Source organism: Garra rufa, chromosome 24 (genome assembly GCF_049309525.1).
Source record: "Garra rufa chromosome 24, GarRuf1.0, whole genome shotgun sequence".
NCBI lineage: Eukaryota > Metazoa > Chordata > Actinopteri > Cypriniformes > Cyprinidae > Garra > Garra rufa.
The window spans coordinates 31,665,491-31,689,711 of record NC_133384.1 but is presented as its reverse complement, the minus strand read 5'-3'; the positions used below and the strand labels follow the sequence as shown (position 1 = coordinate 31,689,711).

The following is a 24,221-nucleotide window of genomic DNA, read 5'->3' as shown; positions in this document are numbered from 1 at the left end:
AGTACTTGTAGATGTAAATGTCCAGAGCAGCAGGTCATTTCTGACACAAAACTGGATGAAAATATTAATATTTCATAAGTACTTGTTAAAGCAACTCTCTCACCTTCTTGCCCTTTAAAGTTTTTCTCCACAGTGTGGAGAAGACACCATCTGTCCAGTCATTTGTGGCCACATCCAATGTGCCAAACATCTGGGAAGCAGTAATAGCTTTGGGATTCATTCTCATTTCTTTGTGTGGACTTCCACAATCTGTCATGGCTTTCATTAGAGTGTTGATACATGTGGTTTTTCCTGTTCCACTGGGACCAAGAGTCATCATACCTACACACACAGAACAAACAGATGATGTAAGGAGAGCATTGTCCTCTTTACCAAAACAGCCTGGGCACACGACAAACTCATTCTTCTAACTCTAATAGGAGGAAAATGGATAATGTCTGACCATGTCTCACTCTCTGTGTCTCATATAGCTGCACAAGTTTGAGAATCCAGGGTGGGTGTGCAATCAACCCGGCTTCTTCAGCTTGTTTGTTGATTGCAGCTTCCAGGTCAGGATAACCGGCTTTATCCAGCTGGATGCCCGGAAACAAGTCGTTTATCAGACTCATGAACAGGGGCTCATCTTCATCCACCTGTGTGGAGGAAGAGGCAAGAAAATTTCAGTGACACCTTGAAACATTTATTCTATTCCTTCAAGGTGTTTCCAAAGAAATCTGGATCAATTATAGTCACCAGTTTGGAGAGGTTCATGTCACGCAGAACTCGCATGACCACAGTCTTTTCTGGCTCAGTTGGGTTGGATCTCTTCACAGCACCCAGAGTTCTCAAAACAGACAAGATGTTCCTCAAGCCAAAATCATAATGGACCTGTTGAGTGATAAAAACATTATTAGAAAGATGTCAAGACCATCAACAAGGGAAATGTGAGGGCTTCATAATGTGTTGTGTGAGTACCTGTTTAGAAAGCTGTTCCTCACACAGTTTGTACAGGGTGTAAAACTTGCGACTGAGGACTTGATTTTCACGAAAACCTGCGCTGGCAAGTTTCACTCTCATGATGATGGCTCGGTCAGGCACCATCATGGACACTGTTCGGAACTGGATTTTTAAGTTTTCAGGAAGCTCCTGTCGACCAGCATAACCTGGGTTCTGTAATGAAAAATGACCAGTTAATGGAGGGGGAAAATATTGAAAAAAGAGTACGACTAAAAATGCATGTAAGTTTGTTTCCTATAAGGCTACTTTGATGACAAGGTGGGCTAAGGTCACATTACCATAGTAAGGAAGATGCCAAACTCTCTATCCATATCCACCACATCTCCATCTGTGAAGATGAATTGAGTTTTTTTGTTCTTCTTGCACTGCAGGACGATGTAGATTTGCTGAGCAGCTACTGAGAGCACAGGCAGCTCAATGCGGTTAAACTCATCAAAACAGCCCCATGCGCCAGACTGAGCTAATCCTGTTTGACAAACATTATAAACATGAAACGCCAATGGAAAAAGGCCACACGTGTTAAATATGCATTCGCTATCTTGATTAAGGTTCAAACAGGTGCTCTGTATAAGGCGAAAGAGAAGTTCGTTTAGTTGCACTCAACCTTTATAGATGCGGCCGAGTCCACGGAAGTCCATCTGGTCGGAGCAATTGAAGACAACCACGTATTTTCCCAGGCAACGGCCCATGTCTTTGGTGGTTTCTGTTTTTCCTGTCCCAGCAGGACCAGCAGGGGCCCCTCCCATGCTCATCCCTAAAGCCTGGGCCAACGTGATATAACATCTGCAAGGAACCAACCAAAAAAAATAAACAGGTGGTTAATGCACTGGGGACAATGTGTGCTATTTTTTGCTGATGCTGCCTTAGTTTCTTAAATCTGGCATCTACAATGTATCTACACTTGCCTGTCAGTGAGAGGTGTGATCACTAGACGATCAGTGCAGCCCAGATACTCATTACAGTAATCAAATTCCACATCAGTGATCTGGATTATGCATCTATCGGTATCTTCTCTGAAGTAGAAGCGGGACTGTTTCTGCCATTCAAAGTCTGAAGGTGAGCGGATGTTCATTCGTACCTTGAGAGGAACATAAAAAGGCAATGTGAAGGTTAAAGGGTTTCTTTTGTATGTTATATTCATTAAGGAATACTGAAATGCATTATATAAGGGTTGCCACAAAAATGAGCTTTAGGATTATTAGAAATTATACAAATATTTCTTGGGCAGCAAATCAGCATATTAGAATGATTTCTGAAGGATCATGTGACACTGAAGACTGGAGTAATGATGCTGAAAATTCATCACAGGAATAAATGACATGTTTTAAAATATTCAAAAACTGTGATTTTAAATTATATTACTGTTTGACAATAATACTTTCACAGTATCACTTTCACTGTATTTTTGATCAAATAAATGTAGCCATAAAAAACAAATATTTCACTTTTGAATGATCGTGTATAATAGACTGTTTGCATTCAATTGCGTTCTGTAAGTACAACGCTATTTCAAGAGAATGATGCTTAGCAACCAGTTTATACTCAAGAGCCCAAAAATCAATCACCAGGTCATCAAAAATGTCCTTCTGGTGAACATGTATTGTGATAAGTGTCTCATATTTGGTTCTCTCCATCTTGGTCAGATCGTGAGTAGTCATATCAATCAGTTCATTCAAAAGATCCAGGAATTTCTGGTTAGTAGTCTGCATTATCTGTACAAAAAAAAGACAAAATGATCAACAAAATATAGGAAACATCCTACAAAACAATGTCAGACTGTAACAGAACATTTATACACAATATAACTTAAGCTAATCTATTTTAAATATGACATGAAACACCAAGTTAAGAACTACGTTTAAACCTTTTTGTCAGTCTTGCTATTACAGAGAGCCTCCTCAGCATCTCTGGTCCAGATGAGCTGTATGCCGAGCAGTCCAACCTGAGCAGGGAACATCGACTGGAACTCCACCAGTTTAAAGCCCTGGTCACTAATAACCATGTGGGCCTGTCGTATAATGTTGTGAATGGTCTTCCTGACACCATCCAGTAACAGACCCAGCCAGGCTTCTACATTACCCTGTGGTGTGACATCATCTTCATTATCAGCAGATCTATTGTATTTTTTTTGGTTTTATCATCCATCAGGCAGAAACCATAAACCCCAAAAACTTAGTAGAAAAAGTAGTTCACTTCTAGAGCAAAAATTTACGGAAAATGTACTCACCTCCTTGTCATCCAAAATTTTCTCGTCTTTCTTCAGTCGTAAAGAAATTATGTTTTTTGAGGAAAACATTTCAGGATTTCTCTAAATTTAATGGACTTCTATGGTGCCCCCGAGGTTGAACTTCCAAAATGCAGTTTAAATGCAGCTTCAAAGAGCTCTAAAAGATCCCAGCCGAGGAAGAAGGGTCTTGAAGTTGGAGGAGAAAATGAGATCTGAGTTTTTCGACAACTGTCATAAACAGGAATGCACACAGTTCACGCAGAGCTAGACCATGACAAGCATTTGCGGTTAAAAAGAAAATAACCCATCGTTTCGCTAGATAAGATTCTTCTTCCTCGCCTGGGATCGTTTAGAGCCCTTTGAAGCTGCAATTAATCTGCATTTTGGAAGTTCAAACTCGGGGGCACCATAGAAGTCCATTATATGGAGAGAAATCCTGAAATGTTTTCCCTAAAAAACTTCTTTACGACTGAAGAAAAAGAGACATGAAAATCTTGGATGACAAGGGAGCGAGTACATTATCTATAAATTTTTGTTCTGGAAGTGAACTACACCTTTAAGGTGTTAGCACATAATTTGAGGTATCATTTTTTTAATGGTACAATTAAGTGTTTTTATCCCATTTAAGGAATTTAAAGGGTAATCTCAGAAATGTTGTACCTGGGCATTGATTGGTTCACTCAGATTCACTGTTTCCCCTTCTTGTGACTGAAAGCTTAGTATCTGGTCATAGTTTTTCTCATGAAACACAACTCTGTTCACATTATCAAAAAGGTTCAACAGGTGACCCTGAAAGGCATGAATAGAAAAAAAGGAGGTTATTGAGGAATTTTCTCATTTATGCCCGCTTAAAACATATATAGTATTATATAGTATGTAAGTATTAACATATTTAGTATGAGCAACCTATGTTACATTTAGCATTTGCTAATTTCTGCTTATGACCATCATTAGGTTTGAACAATTATCCCCAGGTTTCGCAAGCCTAGGCCTAGACTAAAATGTAAGTCTGAGCTTTAAATATATCAATGCCTTTGTTTTGTCTCAAGATGAACACCAGTAATTTTTTTTTCTAAGGCACATTTATGAAAATTACTTAAATGTCCTAATTTAACAATGGCCTAATCCTTACTTACTCTAAGCCCTGTCTGTGAAACCAGACATATATGGCATAATGACATAATTCTAAAATCACAAAGTTAGATAAACGCACTTGTATGGTGTGTGAGTCAGATGCCTGACCCAGTATTTCCAACAGCACAGGGTCAGAGACAAAAAAGAACCTTGGGAAGACAAGGCGTTTCTTTTCCAGATATCCACTCAGAGATTTCTGACAAACTTCCAGCTGTTCTAGAAGGTGTGGAAGCAGCTGCTGCAGTGTCTCGTCCCCGACACAACACTGAATCACACCAGGAATCTCATGTGCCCGCTGCATTATCCTCTGCCATGATTTGTCGATGGTTTGGAAGCGCTTAGCCTCCTGCATAGAGTACATTTTCAGAAATGTTAAGCATATAAAATGTCACATGAGCAGTGCTTTTTGTGCAATGCATGCAAGTGAGTATCAAGAGAGATTAAGAGGCCATTCACACATTTTTTACGATTTTTTTAAGCAAAAATGCAAGACGCCCACAGTGGAATAGGGACATGTTTTTCAAAAGTTTAACTTCTTATAACTTGAGCATTATGTTTTTAGAATGCTGTGTCATGTGTCTACTTTTCAGACCGAAAAGCAGCGCAGTGGAATGGGAAAACATGTTTTGTGTAAACAGCCCTTTATAAGGTATGTATGCCTATGTAGGTATGAAAAAAAGGGATAATGTATTTGGATTCATGCTACCTGTGGCAGTTGTTTGGCAATGTCTCCGCCCACAAACACAGCCTCCAGGTACAGCCACAGATTTTGCACTGTGAGCCACTTCTCAATCACCTCTGAACTGTTTGACAACTTCTGGACCCACTGCTGGATGGTAGGCTTAAATGGAGCATTATATCTGAAATAAGAATTCATTAGAATTTACATTAAACTGTACTAAAATACAATATTAAATTTGACACACACACACACACACACACACACACATATTAAACACTCACATATGTGACCCTGGACCACAAAACCAGTCTAAAGTCACACGGGTATATTTGTAGCAATAGCCAAAAATACATGGGATATTAAGTATATGGGTCAAAATTATCGATTTTTCTTTTATGCCAAAAATCATTGGGATAAGTAAAGATCATGTTTCATGAAGATGTTTTGTATATTTCCTTCCGTAAATATATCAAAACATAATTTTTGATTAGTAATATGCATTGTTAGGAACTTTATTTGGACAACTTTAAAGGCGATTTTCTCAGTATTCTAATTTTTTTGCACCCTTAGATTCCAGATTTTCAAGTAGTTGTAGCTCAGCCAAATATTGTCTTATTCTAACAAACCATACATCAATGTAAACCTTATTTATTCAGCTTCATATGATGTATAAATCTCAATTTGTGGTCCAGGGTCACATATACAAACACGAAAGAGTAACACTAATTACCTGTTACTCATTAAAGACCCAAGCACCATAAGACTGTCCTCCATTAACGCCACTTTCTCAGAGGTGTCTGATCCCTTTAGCAGCAGCTCTCCACGATTCCTGAAAGGGTTAAAGAGCGTAAATGTTGTTGTTGTTTTTAAATGAATTGATTTTACGGCAAATTACTGAATTTAATATTTAATACAGATGAGTTACTTCTCTGACCTGAATGATGCAAACGTAAACTGATGGCTGCTCCATTCAGTCACAACATCTTTAAGTTTGGCCTCAATGTCTCGCTCCTTAACAGCGCTGATACACACATCCTGGTACCAAGCAGGTTTTCATAAGATACTGACAGCCTTGTGCTTTTTTGATGCAATCAATCTGACTCAAACTAACAAAAGGTTATGTTAAATGGAATTTTAACATAAAATTCTGCACAATACCTCAATATCTTCTTTGTTCTTTAGCAGAGGTGCTTCCATAATATTTCGAAGGCTAAAATTCGCAGCTTCCACTTCAAACTTGTGGCCGGTAAGATCAGTTAAGCGCTGCCAATGTCGGGGCATCATTGCCTAGTTGTGAATGCGACGCGTATATGTTAATTAAAAAATAGCTTGTTTGCAATATGTGCCAATGAATAGATGCTTGCTTAACATCACCTTATTTGCCATCATGTACAGTAGAGGACAGGTTTCATTAAAGTCATCAATGGTCTTTTTCAGATCATTGAAGGCTTGCCACTCCTTCAGAGCTCCAGGTAGCTTACGGATCCTTGAAAAGAATGAGAAAATAAGCTCTCAAATTCACTTAATTGAATATACAATATTTGTCAAAAGAGAAGTTCACTTTCTGAACAAAAATTTACAGATTATTTACTCACCCCTTAGTCACCCCATGTTTTTCTTTGTTCAATCGTAAAGAAATTATGCTTCTTAAGGAATGTTCTCCATATAGTGGACTATTATGGTGCCCGCGAGTTTTAACTTTCAAAATGCAGTTTAAATGAAGCATCAAAGGGCTCTTAAAGATCCCACCTTTTTTTTGTTAAGGGCGTTTGACTTCTTTGCACTTCACTTTGTAAACATTGGGTCGGTACTTCTGCAGCGATGCAGGTTTTTTGAAGAAAAAATGAGATGGGAGTTTTTTTTCGACATACCCTAACTGTATTGAACCTGAGTTCACAAAGTGCATCGCAGAGCTAGACAAGACAAGATTTAAAAGTATATAAATTGTAATTTTTTTAGATAAGACCCTTCTTCCTCAGCTGGGATCATTTAGAGCCCTCTGAAGCTGTATTAAACTGCATTTTGGCAGTTTAAACTCATGGGCACCATAGAATATGGAGAACATTCCTAAAATGTTTTCATCAAGAAACATAATATCTTTACGACTGAAGAAAGAAAGACATGAACATCTTGGATGACAAGGGGGTGAGTAAATTATCTGTAATTTGTTCTGGAAGTGAACTTCTCCTTTAAGTTTAGTTAGAAACGGAAAATCATAAAAACCTGTTCTGAAAATCCAGCAGTTCAGTGTTTATCTTTTCTATATTGAGGTCAGCCCATAGTATGTCATAGTAGCCAGAAACGCTGTCAATCACAGAATTGTAGAGGCTGTACAGCTTGGACAAAAGGTTGAGCTCCCGTTTGATTCTGTGAAGATCAGGATATTCTGAGAGGAGAAAAAAAAGAATGATTTATAAAAAAAAGAAATTAATATTTTTATTCAAACTGAAAAGGAAAAAGCATTTTTAATGTTACAACAGATTTCTATTTTAGATAAATGCTGTTCTTTTGGACATTCATTAAAGAATCAAGGAAAAATGGTTCCACAAATTTCCAGTTGACAAAACAATTACAACTACAAAAATTGAAAATCTATCCCTCACCACATTGTGGTATCTACCCTGTCCTTTCTAAACCCATATTAACAAGGTAAAAACCACAGAAGCACCTGTAACAGGGAGGCCAAACAGTTCTTCGCCACTAGAAAAGGTGACAAATTTCCTCCACAGCTCATCAAACTTGGCCTGATAAACTTGCAGCCTGTCGCTGGCTTCACGTGGGGCCAAACCTGCTACTCCAGGACCACTGAACACACACAAACAGAGGCTTTATTAATACTATAATCACTGATAGAGATACATAAAAGACTGCATGAAGATAATATGCAAATGAACCTGTTGTCATAATCAGAATAGAAAGTTTGCACAGATTGCTGGAAGACCTCAACTCCACTAACAAGCTCAGACTTCATTTGAGGTTGAATTTCCAAAAGCTTATTCTGAGTTTCCTTTGCCTTCAAATTAAAAAGCAGAAAAATAAAAGAGAATCAACTATTATTTATTTTAGTATTATTTCATGTAGTCTCAAAAAACCTTCTCCTACCGTCACATTAAGTTCCTTCCAAGCGTACACAACCCCATCAATCTTTTCTGCATTTCCGTCATTGAAGAACAGCTCATGGCGATTAAGCAGAGCAAACGATTCTTCCACTGGTCCTCTGGTGGTCTCAATCCGTATCTCCGCTTCTCGTATCTCCTGCAGGGCGGCCATGGTCTCCCTCACGTCATCCAGGTCAGAGATGGGCCTCTGCAGCTGCTTGCTCACCCCATCCACAAAAGAGCTAATCTCAGCCATGCCCACAGAGGCCTTCTGGTTGAGAGCCGCACCAAATGCACGTTTCCAGGTGCGACACTCTTGAATGAGGGACAGTTTGAGGGAGTCAGTTTCGTAGAGGATGGGGCAGACAGTGCATGTGGAAGGAAGATCATGAATCCGGGTCTCAAATGTCTAATCAAATAAGTAGTGAAAGTTAGGATCACTCTCATTTAGACTGCAGCTGTTTTTAAAATTGATAAGACTTATTGGACAATTACTTACAGAATACAGAGATAGCTTGGTGCTGAATTCTGACAATAATGGTTGGGTCTCCAAAAATGCTTTCACCTGTTCTGCTGGGTCCTAGATTGGAAAAAAGCATGAAATGTCACACATTGCTTTTTGACATTATTTTTTACAAACTATTATGGACTGGAGTCATTTCAATGTATTAAAAAATAATAAAAAATAAAATCTGAGTACCTGTTTCCACAGGGTTGAAAATTGAGGCAACCCTTTGAGGATGTCCCCAGCATCTGCTTTGAGGGAGGACACCACAGGGACAAGTTGGGACAAAGCCTTGTTCACATCCTTATGTTCTGTCACCTGTCTGTCCAGAGTCCTCAGCACGAGTGGTTTAGTGACTAGAGCCTCATCTCCAAGCTCACGCGCTGCTGCCTGCTCTGCCTGCGGAGTCACAAGACTACAGTTAACAAACCTCTGATAAAGTTTATAACACATCTGTAACATGCCATTAATCACTTTCCATGGACAACAGTAATCTGTGAGGCAATGTATTGATAAGCTTAACTTGTTTTGGAATCAGATCATTCCTTTAATTCTGTTACCTCCAATTGTTCTTGTTGGACATGGGAATATTTCCAGAGTGGGATATCCTTTGCTGTTGAAAGCACCATGTTCACAGTTTTATTGAGAATGCCCTGCACAAAAAGTACAAATTAGTGTTAAGTTTTAAGTTTTAGAATTTAAAATCATATCAGTCAAAAGTTTTTGAACAGTAAGATTTTTAATGTTTTTAAAAAAAAGTCTCTTCTCACCAAGCCTGCATTTATTTGATCCAAAGTACAGCAAACAGTAACATTCAGAAATATATTTACTATTTAAAATAACGGTTTTCTATTTGAATAAATTATAAAATGTAATTTATTTCTGTTATTTCAAAGCTGAATTTTAGCCTTGTTACTCCAGTCACATGATCCTTCAGAAATCAATTTGATATTCTGATTTGCTGCTCAAAAACATTTATTATTGTTATTACGTTGAAAACAGCTGAGTAGAATTTTTTTTAGGTTTCTTTGATGAATAGAAAGTTTAGAAGAACAGCATTTTTCTGAAATAGTAACATTATAAATGTCTTTATCATCACTTTTGATCAATTTAAAGCATCCTGGCTAAATAAAAGTATTAATTTATATAATTTCTCCCCCAACAATTCAGCATATTAGAATGATTTCTGAAGGGTCATGTGACACTGAAGACTGGAGTAATGATGCTGAACATTTAGGTTTGATCATAGGAATAAATTACATTAAAAAAAAAATTCAAATAGAAAACAGTTATTTTAAATAATAAAAATATTTCAAAATGTATTTATTTGAAACAGAATTTCCCCAAATATTTAAACAGAAGCTTAAGTATATTTTCACATGAGTACCTGTATCTGTTCGAAACTCGGTCTGAAGACGATGGTGGGAATGGCCAGCTCAACAGAAACACTGAAAAGTGGAAACTGAACAGTAGCTTCACTTTGAGATGGAGAACGATACTTGGAGCTCTGAACAACCAGCCGACGCCGCAGAGAATCCAGAGAGCGTTTGGTAGCTTTCAAATGAAGAACACAACAACATTAATGAGTGACTCAAAAATGTGATAGGGTCTAGTTTTTCAGACTCTGATGCATGATTCCACAATGTATATATACCTCTGACCAAAGCCTCTGTGTTCCTCTGACATAACTGTCCCATCATGATATAGAAAGCACATGGCAGGCAGTATAGACAACGTGTCTTCTGCTTGGCATCAGGATGCAGACATTTGTAGTCCTGAACATACACATCAAGATTTTCTTAGAAATCAATACTTATTACGTGTAGTGTGACCGCTTATAGGAGTAATATCACATAATAAGCAACAGCCTATCTAATCAAACCTCCAAGTTGACCCGTTCTGAAGGTTTTAGCACCCTCTTCAGTTCTTCAACCATCTCCAACATTGACCTCTCCACCTGCTTGCTAGCACTTGAATGAAAACAAAGGAATCCTCAAATTATTTTTAAATCACATTTAACTATGGACCTAAAGTGTAAAATTTAATTTGACATGCATAAAAACAAAGCTTTGAGAGATTCAATAGTTTGCTTAGTCAAGGAAGCATCGAAAAACAATCTGTCTAGTGAATGGGTGCCGTCAGAATGAGAGTTCAAACAGCTGATAAAATTGTGGATTATTGCGATGTTTTATCTGCTGTTTTGGCTCTCATTCTGACGGCACCCATTTACTGCAGAGGATCCATTGGTGATGTAATGCTAATTACATAACAAACTCATCATGTTGAATGGCCTGAAGTTGAGTACATCTTCAGCAAAGGTCTGCTTTTGTAGCCATTAAATTAAACACACAATAACAGTCTGTGAAAACAGATTCTGGAAGTGTCACTCACGTCTTCAACGTCTGTCTTGCAGTGTTGACAGTGGTCTCTGTATTGCTAAGAAACATCTCAGGTGTAACTGGCTGGTTTTTGGGCAGTGTCAGCAGATTGGTGGAAGCCATGGATTCTAATGTACGCTCGATTCGACATTCCAGAATATCCACAGCAACTTTCACTACTTGCTCCAGCTCTTGCAGTGCTTTGTACACACAGCCTATAACTGAGAAACAATAGGAAAAGACAGTATATTGGTCTATAGGTACAAAGGTAGGATTAGACATTGAACTGAATTAACCTCATAGTATTTCCTAAACTCTAAGACAGTGTATACTGCATAATGCACGACTCAGCAGTCTACAGCAAGGCACTTAATGTCGATCCATACACACAAGCTTTATTTAGTTGAGTGATATTGATATTTTGTTATCTAATGCAATGAAATTCAGATTTTTAAAATGTGACTTTTAGTGTCCAAATACTTTTTGTGACCCACTGTAAACTTTTGCCAACCAAAATGAGCATTATGAATGATATAAAGTTTAATTGTTTTTTTTATTTTTTGTTTACAATAGTCAATATTGAGGGAAGTCCATGAGAGACTGGTCAGTCCAGGGTAGAGGGCATTCTCCACAGATCTGATGAAGGGCTTTATCGGGGACTGTAGCACACTGGGTATGCTCTTGACCACTGCATCAAAGTTGCTTAGCATCTCCTGTAATCTGAAAGCAGTAAAATTAATGTATTAACCTTACATTTCAATTCAGATTTATAATGTATGGTTGTCTGTTGATGAGAAAAGATGCCTTGCTGTCTATTGATAACACTGATAATAATAGGCACTTCATAGGCAATGACTATACATGCCAAACAAATAGCACAGCTTTATGCAATAATATTATTATAAATAAGGTAAAAATGACTCGTTTAATATGATCACCGTAATTGTAAAGGAGTAGTTCACCCAAAAATTAAAATGTGCTAAAAATGTACACACCCAGGCCATCCAAGATATAGGTGAGCTTGTTCCTTCATTAAATTTTTTTTGGAAAAATGTAGCATTCCTTCACTTGCTCACCAAAGGATTTTTTTTGCATTGAATGGGTGCCGTCAGAATGTGAGCTAAAAAAAATCCAAAATATCCAGAAAAACACTTCCTCCAGTGACAAAGTCTATCTCCTGTTGTCCAAACATATTTGTTTAGCACTGTTTTTGCTTGTAAATGGTGCTTGATCTGTGCATTGTTTGTTAACATGCAACTTTTCACTTCACAAGATGTTAATTGATGGACTGGAGCAGGGTTGCCATAGCCTAGAATCTAGACGCGCCCCTAGCGGCAGCAAATTACATTTGCTTCTAAGGTCAGTCTAGTTACTCTCAATTCACTTAAATTTCCGAAAAATCCAAGATGTACCGGGCCAATCACGAGTCGGTGGGCGGGCTTAACATGATGACGTCTGACCTGCGACCATAAGTTCAGTCAGACATGAATTCCTGGTTCCGTGAATTAAGCGTGGAAAACTGAACAGTATTTGTATATTTTTTTACTTTTGATACACAGCCACGTCCATGTGTCCTGAGCAGGAGCTCGTTACATCTGAACGCGCTGTGGTGTAGAATACGCAAACACCGGAAGCGATCTGTGGCGTGTATACGACACTCATTGTTTACACAGCACAAGAGATTGTGGATATAGCGGCTATTCAAAATTGTAATTACTTGCGCTTGTCCTGGTTGTTCAAACCCATTTAAAGCTGAAAAAGATTACGTTTGCTTGCGCAAACTCATCCTGGACTTTTTTTTTTTTTACATATTTCCCCTTTCGGTGTTTGCGTATACTACATCAAAGCGCGTTCACATGTGACGAGTCGAATCATAGATATGCTAAACTCGTGCTCATGACAGATGGACGTGGGTGTGTATCAAAGGTAAAAAGAAAATTATATAAATACTGTTCATTTTCTTGCAAAAACCGATCGTTTCGTGTCTTAGGACATCAATGTATCGTCACGAGCCGCAGGGTGTAATTTGGATTTGTCTGTGCATGTTTTTGTTTACTTTTAAAGGTTTAGTGCCCATCTATGTCTATTATTTAGCTGACAGACTGCACAGTGCACTGATTTTTGTTAAAAATCTTCGTCGCTCTGACTACGTCACCTGACCGACTAAGTCTCTGATTGGTTGTAGCGCTATCCTATTGCGTGGCGAGGAGTTTGAAAGACAACCGTTTATCCCACCCCTCCGGTTGAGCCCTGTCTATGGAGAGTGCCCAGACCCTACATTTATGTGGGTCTGGCTTGCCAGGCTAGGGTTGCCAGGTTTTCACAACAAAACCCACCCAACTGCTACTCTGCTACTAGTCCAGAAGTAGCCCAATTGCGTTTTGAGGAGGGTCCCCCATTAAAAATCGCGTTCGGGGGGAGTAAAATACGCATTTTTTGGCGTGGTTTCCCTGTTAAAATTAGCATTCCAGGGACTAAATATTACATTACTGGGGTCGCTTCAACATGCGAACATGAAAAACAACACGCAGCAACAGTGGTAGCCCAATTCTGCGGGAAAAACCCATTCACTGGTGAGCAAGTGATGTAATGCTTAATTTCTCCAAATCTGTTCTGATGAAGAAACAAACTCATCCACATTTTTGGCTGAACTATTTCTTTAATGTAGGGTACATCTTTTATGCACTCACTTGCTACGATACTCCTTGAGCTGAGGTTCTTTGGCAGCCATATTGTGGATAACATTAGGGACGTTAGCACCTAATGCATACATGTTTTTTGCCTCTTGCAACACCTCCAGGACTAGAGGGTCAAGATTCACATAGAACACCTATCCACAAATAACAGGATTCAATTACCAAATCCAAAAAATGCATGAATGAATGAATGATGCATACATTTGCAATAATGATCTATTTTGCCAAAGAAATATGTTTTGAAGTGATAAAATAAACTTGCAAACCTTGGTTTCTGGGTGTCTAGTCAGCAGTGAAGCTTTGAGACCATATAGTCCCAGTTCCACACCATCAACCCAAGCTTTGTGATGTATCATTTCATACTCCAGGAGCACAGCAGCAAGTTTGTTGTACGCCTGAATAATCTTCCTCCTCTCTGGCATCTTAAAGTTGAGACAAAATAATTGAGTTTCTTAAAAGATAAACTGCGTTCATCTACTGATTATGGCAAATTACCTGCATGATGTCCAATTTGTCTTTTAGGATCTGCATTGGCAAATGAATTTTTTTAAATAGGTTTTGTGACCACTGAATTTTACTAGCCAACTGTAACAGAAAATGTAAAACAATATGAGCAATGTTAGTCCTAGTAAATAGTCCCAGCTGTTTTAGTGTTTCCTTGAATTGGATATTCTGAATTATGTGTAAAATATGAATTAGAGGTGTCTTGACTTACAGGAGTCTTGAATTGCGCAGAAGATGGATTGTTTTTCTCTCTTTGGTAGAGTTTGCGCACAGACTCAAGGTCACATTCGTACCGCTGCAGAACTAACTTGTACTTCTGGGTGAGGTCCATTTGTCTGCCCACACCGTTCTCAAATTTGGACAACAGGTCAAGGAATTGATGAGTCTGTGGGTGAGATAAAGAAATTTACTTTCAGTGTAGGAGGGATATATTTATGTAATCTATATCATGAGCTGCAATGAATGGAACAGTCATTCAAATGTTTAATTAATAATATAAATATTTCACTTAGGTGACTAAAAGGGCCTTACAATGAGCGGACGCTGAAGCCAAGTGTCAATCAGTGCATCAAGAGACTGATACAAGCCCTGGATTTGTTTTCTGAAGTCAGCGTAGTCACTGTCAAACTAAAAAAAAAAAATTATATGATTGATAGATAGATCATATCTAAACTAAACCAAAGAATAAACAGCCATAAGAGACCTTACCTCTAATTTGCGGTGGTCAAGCACATTGTAGTTCTTGGATTTGATCCCGGTCACAATCGCTTGGTAGCGCAAGTATATTTTCTCAACACCTTCAACTTTCATAAACTGCAGGCTTGAAAAATCTTCAAGAGTTGTGGCCATGTCTGTTATCTTCTCCAGACGTTTGCAGAATGTGTCAAACTTCCCAAAGATGTAATTTTCACTGTTGGTATGACAGTGAAGAAAGTAAATATAGGGTTAAATGTAGATTTTAAGTCGACTTTAAAGCTGTGGTTTACGAACCTCAATTCAAACTGCCGTTCAAGAGGATTCTCCTGTAATTTCGCTTTCATTCGGTGGAAGCATTGCTGGTACTCCTGGTTCAACTGAATACATTCCTTCATCCTCTTAAGCAGTTCCTTTCTAAATGCGAATACAAACCAATGCTTTGGGGTTTTTTTCTATTCAAATTTACCGACATAGTTCAGTATCTTACATAAGACCAACCTGTCCAAGTCCCAGATTTTCGTCACCCCTTGACAGAGATAAGCCTTGCTGGTGGTCACCATTTGATTAGTGACTTTCACAAAGAGCGATGTCATGTGTTCAGAGGTGTTGTAATATTGAGACACACGCTGGATCATGTGTATGCTGTTCATCAGTTTGGGGATTTGATACAGCATGGTGGTCTAAAACAAAGATATATAATAAGCAATCCATCAATACTCCTTATGTTTTAAAATACTCATACTGTAAGACTTAAAGTAACCCATAAATATTGCACTCTTGGTTATAGTTTTAACTGAAAAATGTATATAAAAAAAATTGGCACTTACTGGAGTGCTTTTTTCCAAAAGCTCGAAAAACTTGTCCAGAGTAGATAGATATTTCACATTATCTTTAGCCTCATTGGCCACAACCGTAATATTTGCATCCTATTGATAGAAAAAAGCAGAATACAAACAAAATGTTCTATCAATTGTAAAATTTAAAATGCTTATTTAGTAATACAAAAAATTGTTTTTATTGTAATGTGAAAAATATATATATTATTTATACATTATGCATATTCACTGTACTAAATTTATATTAATATTTTTTTATATTAATTACAAAAATAACAAAAATCATTATGACCAGACAGGATGACATTAATGAGTAAGATTTATTAAGCAAAATTTGGAGGGATGTTTTAAAATAATGTCTAATACAATGAAATTGAATAGTTATTTTTTTCTTTTGGAATTTCTTTATGTAATATGTGACCCTGGACCACAAAACCAGTCTCAAGTAGCACAGGTATATTTGTAGCAATAGCCAAAAATACATTGTATGGGTCAAAATTACATGATTTGTCTTTCATGTCAAAATTCATTAGTATATCAAGTAAAGATCATGTTCCATTAGGACATTTTGTAAATTTCCTAACGTAAATATAACAAAACTTAATTTTTAATTAGTAATATGCATTGCTTAGAATTTGTCAGGCGATTTTCTCAGTATTTAGATTTTTTTGCAACCTCAAATTTCAGATTTTCAAATAGTTGTTCCAAATATTCTCCTATCCTAACAAACCATCCATCAAAAAAACGTTTCTTAATGCAGCTTTTAGATGATGTATAAATCTCAATTTAAAAAAATTGACCCTTATCACATATGTATTAAAAAGTATAAAAAAGCAAAGAACTACATAACATCTACTGAACTGACCAGTTCCCTCCATTTAATCAGTGTCTTGGACTTGGCCGCATTCAATATACCAATGACCATCTTCACATAGGGGTCCTTGATTTCATCCAAGAGGCTAAAAAAAACAATAAATGTAATAAATATATGCATATAAACACTAATTAAATACCAACTGTGTATGTTATTACTAAAGAAAAAACACTGGATGGCATGGAACCTGCTGAAGGTGATCATTCTGCGCTTCCAGTGTGCCAGCTCTGCTGAGGGTCCAATATCATCTGATTCTTTTCTAATGCGTTCACTCTCTGTCAGCACTTGCTCTATCTGCTTGGCCCAGTGTAACAGCACTGCTTCCAGAATTTCTACCAGCTCTGAGTTATTAGCTTAAAAGCAAAAAAGAAAAAAAAAAGAAAAAAAGAATAACAGCAGATAAATCTTGGCACTGGCTTGCAATTTTTTATCTTTATGGGTATTAAAAGTAAAATGAGTTATTTCTGTTAAAATAAAATGTGACCTTGGGATAACTCCTATAAATAGTATGTAAATTTTGTAACCTAATCTCATGACAGAAAACAGACCTGTGGGAACTTTTTCGCAAGAAATACGCACCGCCATGTACGTTTCGTGACATATTTGATGTGAAATGTCCACTGAGTGGCACTAAAAGAGTGTTAGTTTTTCCCCAGAACAGATGAACATACATACGTTTTATGTGACGTTGGTTTTGTACGTGTCACCACAGCTCTGACTTAAAATCTCCGTTGAGTGGTGGTATAACTCTATTGCTCCATGACGTTTTAAAATAATGTACCATCTGCACTAAACCTATCCGATAGTATGAACAAAAGCGAATGTGATGTAAAAATGCAATCACAAGCATGCCGCTTTAGCTTGTTTTTCGATTTCTCATCTTTCAGCTCTTTTATCACGAGTCATGTTTTTCATGGGATTTGTACCCAAAGATTCCGCATCCTAAGTCCAATTCCGTGCCAGGTGAGCTACCGATCAAGCTTGTTATTTCTGAAACATATGGAGCTGTAATCTTGACTGGATATAAAAATGATTGCAAGTGCTCGCTGTTTTACCGTCTCTCTCTCTGTTTTCGTCATGAGATCAGGAAGGCATGTTATGTAACGTTAAAGTGATAGTTCACCCAAAAATGAAAATTTTATGTTTATCTGCTTACCCCCAGGCCATCCAAGATGTAGGTGACTTTGTTTCTTCAGTAGAACATAAACAAAGATTTTTAACTCAAACTGTTGCAGTCTGTTAGTCATATAATGGCAGTCAATGGGCACCAAACATTTGAAAGTAAAAAAAACATGCACAGACAATTCCAAATTAAACCCAGCGGCTCGTGACGATACACTGATGTCCTAAGACACGAAACGATAATTTTTTGCAAGAAACTGAACAGTATTTATATAATTTTTTACCTTTGATACACAGCAATGTCCATCTGTCCTGAGTGCGCGCTCAGTATCCGGCGCATTACCTGTGGACGCGCTCTGGCGTAGTATACGCAAACGCCATAAGGGGAAATCGGTGAAAAGTCAACAGTCCTGGATGAGTTCACGCATGCAAACGTAATCTTTTAGCTTTAAATTGGTTTGAACAATCAGGGTAAGTGCAAGTAATTACCATTTTGAATAGCCACTATACCCACAATCTCTGTGCACTGTGTAAACAATGAGTATCGTCAAAGTCCTTTTAAGACAAGTCATGTCACTCGGCGGCCATTTTTGAAACGCTACTCGGGCATTCAAGTGCAACTCCTATCTCTTTGAATGGGGAAACATCAAATTCTCCAAAACTGTTCACCAACCTCACGATTAAATTTCATATTTTAAATCTGCAAAGAAATCCAACAAGAACTGCCTCATAAATATGGTTCCTTGTGCTCCAATAGCGTTAAAAAACGCTAATTTTTCCGGCTAAATGAGCCAGTGCGCATGCGCAGTATCGAGCTCACGTCTCAGAGCGCCGATTGTTTCTATAGCAACCGGGACTTCTAACGGCAGCTGCAGTGACGCGCTGACTTTGCTAATCAACGATTGGCTCTTTCACTAAGAAGGCGGAGCTTCGCAGCCATGATGACCGTTGCATTTTTCTCCATTCAAAACTACACGAGTGACATGTCTTTGGTATTCTATAGTCTTTGGTATCGTATACACGTGATAGATCACTTCCGGCATTTGCGTATACTACGCCAGGATGCTGAGCTTGCGCTGAGGACAGTTGGACATTGATTTGTATCAAAGGTAAAAAATTATATAAATAGTGTTCAGTTTCGTGCAAAAAAAAGATAGTTTCGTGTCTTAGGACATCAATGTATCGTGACGAGCTTTCACTGCCATTATATGACTAACAGACTGCAACAGTTTGAGTTAAAAATCTTTGTTTGTGTTCTACTGAAGAAACACAGTCACCTACATCTTGGATGCCCTGGGGGTAAGCAGATAAACATAAAATTTTCATTTTTGGGTGAACTATCCTTTAAGCCTTCTGCCTCACCTAAAATTATTACTTTGACATCAAATAAAGTGGGTTCACAATTTATTGCTCCCCATATTTGACCATTTACCTGCATTACTGTAGTCTTCAGCCTTCTGTATATGACTCAGATCCGGGGCTGATGGGATGTTATGAAGCTTAAACTTTTCCTCCATGTTCCTCATCACTGACGAAAGGGTACAGGTGAACTTATCCACTGATCTCAGGAAGTCTTGCACATCTGGATTCATTTGACCACCTTTTATAGCTCCCCAATCCTGGAAGAAAAGTTTGATTAATATGTCATGAGAAACAAACTCATCTACATCTTGGACGGTCAGAATTTTCTCTTATTTTTAAGTGAACTGTTTCTTTAAAATTGTCCTTGCTCCAGTAAATGAGCAAAATGTTTTTTTAATGTAAAAAATCTATTCAAAGAATGCCTTTTTATTTTAATGCATCTTCCAAGAAAGCAAGCAATAATTGACATGCCCTATCCTATCCACCTTTTCTTCAACACAGATGTAAGCCTATGGGTGAGACTTATCCGCTATAGGGAAATAACAAGAAAAATAACAATGTGCAGTAAACGGTAAAACTGTTTGCACTACAAACCAGTGTGTTCATAATTAAGATAATACATTAAAATAACATGGTAAGACACACCAATTTGCAATATCAAGCAGCAAAACAATCTGTTTTGTACAGCTAAAAATAGCTGGATGCGGATGAGCTCGGAAGCCAAACCCATACAATTTACAAATGGCCGCGCCCTCTCTTACGGGAAGGAAAAGGTGGATACATGCCTCTTTCATTCACCATTCATCAAATTCATGCAGTCATACATCATACCTCTTGTGACTTGAGGGCTTGGTTCATGACCTGAGTAAAAAGAAACTCCAAACTGTGCAGGACACTTGTCTCTGAGCAGTCAAGCGTTCCGAAATTTACCTCCTACAGAGAATGACACAAGAATGACCTATAGAGTAGACGACACTAAACAGGATCAGTTACAGTCGAAAAATAAATCTCAACCCACACTGACCTGGGATATGTTTGTGGTCGTTATGGCTTTGTCCGTGATTCTCATGAAAAACAAACACTGCCCGGTAAGACCCTGCAATCATTGAATGAAGAGCGACCCAGTTCATTGTTTTTCTCCTTAGCAACATGCATATATAGTTACTTAGTCGCTCGCCATTTAGGACATGCTGTCCATCCAGAGGTACTTAAATTGCATTAATTGCAGGGACAGTCCTTCTGGAACAACTTGTCTTTCTGGCTTGTCTGGTTGTGACTACCACTGTACTAATTAGCCTAAGACATCTATGTTTTTTAAAGAAGTCTCTTCTGCTTACCAAGCATTTATTTGATCCAAAGTACAGCAAAAACAGTAAAGTTTTGAAATATTTTTACTATTTAAAATAAGGGTTTTCTATTTGAATATATTTTAAAATGTAATTTATTCCTGTGATCAAAGCTACATTTTAGTATCATTACTCCAGTCACATGATCCTTCAGAAATCATTCTAATATGCTGATTTGCTGTTAAAGAATTTTTTTTTATTATTATTAAACATCAATATTTAAACATTGAGTCCTTTTTTTCAGGATTCTTTGAGGAATAGAAAGATCCAAAGATCTGCATTTCTCTGGAATAAAAAGCTTTTGCAATATTATATACTATACCATTTAAACATAAGTGTATATATTTATGTTTGTTCTTCAGAACTTTCTATTCATCAAAGAAACCTGAAAAAATTCTACTTGGTTGTTTTCAACATAATAATAATAATAATAATAATAATAATAATAAATGTTTTTTGAGCAGCAAATCAGAATATTAGAATGATTTCCAAAGGAAAATGTGACTGGAGTAATGATGCTAAAAATTCAGCTTTGAAATTACAGGAATAACTTACATTTTAAATAGTACAAACATTTCAATATGTTACAGTTTTTGCTGTACTTTGGATCAAATAAATGCAGGCTCTGTGAGCAGAAGAGACTTCTTTATAAAAACATTACCAATCTTTGACTTTTAACTGGTAGTGTATTTAGTTTTAGGGCTTGTTACAGGAGTAACAGTAATGGTGTTGTACCTCATTAGTGCCTGTTGTGATAAACAGCTTCTTCTGTCCATTGGCTAAATTTGCAGTATCTATCCAAGAATGGGACTACAGAGAAATACAGGCAAGCATGGCTTGTTAATATCATGCTTTTAGAATATTTTGCAGTCACCATCAAGTTTGTGTGTTTTACCGTTTCTGTGACTTGGTAGAAGAATGTAAGACTCTTTGAACCATTGGCTGAGAAGAATTCTTCTATCATGTAGAACTGTAGAATATACATACACACATTTATATGTAGCAACCACATGTTTGGTGATTTTGAGGACATCAATTGTCATATTTTACACACCTTATCATCCGAGATTATAGCCTCTTCGACTTCCGCATCTCCCAGGCTGAACATCTCCGCAATGATTGAGATGAGGTACTTGTGTCTGCCATCAAGAGCTGCTCTACGCTCATCTTTGAGAGCTTTGACCTGTTTTACTTTCTCCTTTCTGGCTTCATTTGATAGTATCACAGAGCGCTTTCCAGACACCTGAGAGAGAAAGACAAGTCAAGTCAGCTTAGGTGCAAACTACAGACATTTACCTCATGAAGTGATACGCACATAATATGTTCAGTAAAAAAGTTTATTGAATAAATAAAGAAAATATGGAACACTGTTGCTGTTGATGGGCAAAAATGCAAAATAAAATAATTACTGACAGCAGTGTTGACTGTCTGGGAAGTAGCAGCTGGTATTGTCTGATTGATGGTTTTTTCCTTTTGCACTCCAATTCTTCTGTGTCTACCTGCACCTATTTATAATTAGATGAACAATACAAAGAATCCTGCTTATTAATACATATAAAGACATTTCATCGTTAAAAAAAACTCACGAAAACAAATCATACCTGTTTTTATGGTGGTTAGTGGTGGTTTCACTTCTAGATCCTGATGTGAGGATAGGAGTGGGCTTGCTATATCATCATTTTCTTTTTCATTACTTGACATAGTGTTTTCCTCCCCAAAAGAGGGATCTTCCTCAGTACCATTGGCATCCCTGGGAGGAGGGTCTTCATTTTCTGACATTTTTTGAGGATCTTTTCCTGGGAGTTAAAAGTCAGGACACCAATTTTCATCATTCAAGGACTCCCAGGTTTTAATGTCACATATTTATTGGCAACCATGACTCTGGACCACAAATCCTCTTAAAGGAGTAGTTCACTTTCAGAGCAAAGATTTACAGATAATGTACTCACCCCCTTGTCATCCAAGATGTTCATGTCCTTCTTTCTTCAGTCATAAGGAAATTATGTTTTTTGAGGAAAACATTTTAGGATTTCTCTCCATATAATGGACTTCTATGGCGCCCCTGAGTTTGAAATTTCAAAATGCAGCTTCAAAGGGCTCTAAACCATCAAAGCCAAGTAAAGAAGGGTTTTATCTAGCAAAACGATTATTTATAATGGTTATTTTCTAAAAATAAAAAATTACAATTTATATACTTTTTAACCTCAAATGCTTGTCTTGTAGAGCTTTGTGTGTACTCTGTGTAGAGATTAAAACGTATATCAATTGTAAATGATTTAAGAAAATAACCAATCGTTTCGCTAGATAAGACTTTTCTTCTTTGGCTGTGATTATTTAGAGCCCTTTGAAGCTGCATTTAAACTGCATTTTGGAAGTTCAAACTCGGGGGCACCATAGAAGTCCATTATATGGAGAGAAATCCTGAAATGTTTTCCTCAAACATCTTTTCTTTACAACTGAAGAAAGAAACACATGAACATTTTGGATGACAAGGGGGTGAGTACATTATCTGTAAATTTTTGTTCTGAAAGTGAACTACTCCTTTAAGCACAGGTATATTTGTAGCAATAGCCAAAAATACACTGTATGGGTCAAAATTATCCTTTTTCTTTAAAAATCAATAGAATATTACGTTAATATCATGTTCCACAAAGATATTTTGTAAATGTTCTACTGTAAATATATCCAAACTTAATTTTTGATTTGTAATATGCATGGCTAAGAACTTAATTTGGACAACTTTAAAGGTGATTTTCTCAATATTTTGATTTTTTTTTTTTGCACCCTCAGATTCCAGATTTTCCTAATAGATTATCCTAACAAACCATTCATATTTATTCAGCTTTCATATTAAGTATAAATCTTAATTTAAAATAAATCGACACTTATGACTGGTTTTGTGGTCCAGTGGTCACATATTTACAAGTTTTTTTCTTATTAAGCTGCAAAACTTTATTAACGCGGGAGATTTTACCTGCTTGCTGCTTTTTAAGAACATTACATGCGTTTAAATTTGAATCGTTTGTCAGCAGTAGTTTTTTAACGGACATAACGAACATCCAGTGTAAATCAATGGGACTTTTTGGGAATCATGCCATACGCGAAAACTGCACTGTCAATTAATTAGGAAAATTATAGAATACTTAGTCAGGCCAAGCTAAAGGTCTGTGCCAATTTTGGTGGTTTGAAACCTCTTGGTCAGTCAGAAATATGCAAACGAATGTCTATGGGACATTTAGGGATTTTTGATCTTAAGTGAAACCTATCAGCTTTGACAGGCCAACATAATTCCCGTAAAAGGACATATTTGATCAATAAAGCCTTTACAAAAAAAATAAATTGTACTTCCTTGTTGCAAAATAGCGTTAGCTCCTTAAGAGCTTCAAGGTTAGGCTGCGTCAAACAAACTATCGAAGGTTTAAAAAGTTTAAGCTTGTATCTATAATTGCACAAATTATCTCAAAATAACTTTAAAGCTGTCCAAAACACATGTTTAGAATAAACCATCATATTATTTTCCTTTTCTACTAATTAAGATGACTTACCTTGACCGAGAGTCGCAAATCTGTGAGAACAAACTGAAAGCCTGAGGCGAAGTTTACTGTTGCTATGGTAACTGACGCGCTAATCATTACCTGAGAAAGAGACAGGCGCAAATAGAAACAACAATAGAGGATGAACATGAGCTTGTTTGATGGAACATTTTATTATTATCATTAATTATAGGGATAAATTATGCATTAATTCATCTAAATCAAAAAAGCA

General features: G+C 37.1%; 1 protein-coding gene across 1 annotated transcript in view; it reads right to left on the bottom strand.

Moving 5' to 3' along the window:
- dnah5l (dynein, axonemal, heavy chain 5 like) overlaps positions 1 to 22,235 on the bottom strand; it is a 48,878-nt gene extending 26,643 nt beyond the window's left edge. Inside the window, exons 1-47 of the mRNA XM_073830601.1 lie at positions 22,058 to 22,235; positions 21,870 to 21,961; positions 21,511 to 21,699; positions 21,352 to 21,426; positions 21,192 to 21,266; positions 20,135 to 20,206; positions 19,942 to 20,043; positions 19,181 to 19,367; positions 16,814 to 16,979; positions 16,618 to 16,711; positions 15,744 to 15,842; positions 15,415 to 15,596; positions 15,211 to 15,330; positions 14,929 to 15,130; positions 14,752 to 14,847; positions 14,432 to 14,605; positions 14,212 to 14,301; positions 13,983 to 14,138; positions 13,711 to 13,850; positions 11,589 to 11,740; positions 11,034 to 11,241; positions 10,525 to 10,612; positions 10,297 to 10,417; positions 10,030 to 10,196; positions 9,203 to 9,295; positions 8,838 to 9,041; positions 8,637 to 8,717; positions 8,142 to 8,546; positions 7,934 to 8,052; positions 7,708 to 7,844; positions 7,263 to 7,425; positions 6,414 to 6,525; positions 6,198 to 6,326; positions 5,974 to 6,074; positions 5,770 to 5,868; positions 5,064 to 5,217; positions 4,437 to 4,703; positions 3,884 to 4,012; positions 2,861 to 3,076; positions 2,562 to 2,708; positions 1,902 to 2,074; positions 1,601 to 1,779; positions 1,275 to 1,462; positions 955 to 1,149; positions 733 to 867; positions 443 to 632; positions 104 to 321 (exon numbers count right to left, since the gene is read on the bottom strand). Of these exons, the coding sequence (XP_073686702.1) occupies positions 104 to 321; positions 443 to 632; positions 733 to 867; positions 955 to 1,149; positions 1,275 to 1,462; positions 1,601 to 1,779; positions 1,902 to 2,074; positions 2,562 to 2,708; positions 2,861 to 3,076; positions 3,884 to 4,012; positions 4,437 to 4,703; positions 5,064 to 5,217; positions 5,770 to 5,868; positions 5,974 to 6,074; positions 6,198 to 6,326; positions 6,414 to 6,525; positions 7,263 to 7,425; positions 7,708 to 7,844; positions 7,934 to 8,052; positions 8,142 to 8,546; positions 8,637 to 8,717; positions 8,838 to 9,041; positions 9,203 to 9,295; positions 10,030 to 10,196; positions 10,297 to 10,417; positions 10,525 to 10,612; positions 11,034 to 11,241; positions 11,589 to 11,740; positions 13,711 to 13,850; positions 13,983 to 14,138; positions 14,212 to 14,301; positions 14,432 to 14,605; positions 14,752 to 14,847; positions 14,929 to 15,130; positions 15,211 to 15,330; positions 15,415 to 15,596; positions 15,744 to 15,842; positions 16,618 to 16,711; positions 16,814 to 16,979; positions 19,181 to 19,367; positions 19,942 to 20,043; positions 20,135 to 20,206; positions 21,192 to 21,266; positions 21,352 to 21,426; positions 21,511 to 21,699; positions 21,870 to 21,961; positions 22,058 to 22,235 (7,059 nt within the window). The remainder of the gene's footprint in view (positions 1 to 103; positions 322 to 442; positions 633 to 732; positions 868 to 954; positions 1,150 to 1,274; positions 1,463 to 1,600; positions 1,780 to 1,901; positions 2,075 to 2,561; positions 2,709 to 2,860; positions 3,077 to 3,883; positions 4,013 to 4,436; positions 4,704 to 5,063; positions 5,218 to 5,769; positions 5,869 to 5,973; positions 6,075 to 6,197; positions 6,327 to 6,413; positions 6,526 to 7,262; positions 7,426 to 7,707; positions 7,845 to 7,933; positions 8,053 to 8,141; positions 8,547 to 8,636; positions 8,718 to 8,837; positions 9,042 to 9,202; positions 9,296 to 10,029; positions 10,197 to 10,296; positions 10,418 to 10,524; positions 10,613 to 11,033; positions 11,242 to 11,588; positions 11,741 to 13,710; positions 13,851 to 13,982; positions 14,139 to 14,211; positions 14,302 to 14,431; positions 14,606 to 14,751; positions 14,848 to 14,928; positions 15,131 to 15,210; positions 15,331 to 15,414; positions 15,597 to 15,743; positions 15,843 to 16,617; positions 16,712 to 16,813; positions 16,980 to 19,180; positions 19,368 to 19,941; positions 20,044 to 20,134; positions 20,207 to 21,191; positions 21,267 to 21,351; positions 21,427 to 21,510; positions 21,700 to 21,869; positions 21,962 to 22,057) is intronic.
- Between the last annotated feature and the right edge of the window lie 1,986 nt (positions 22,236 to 24,221).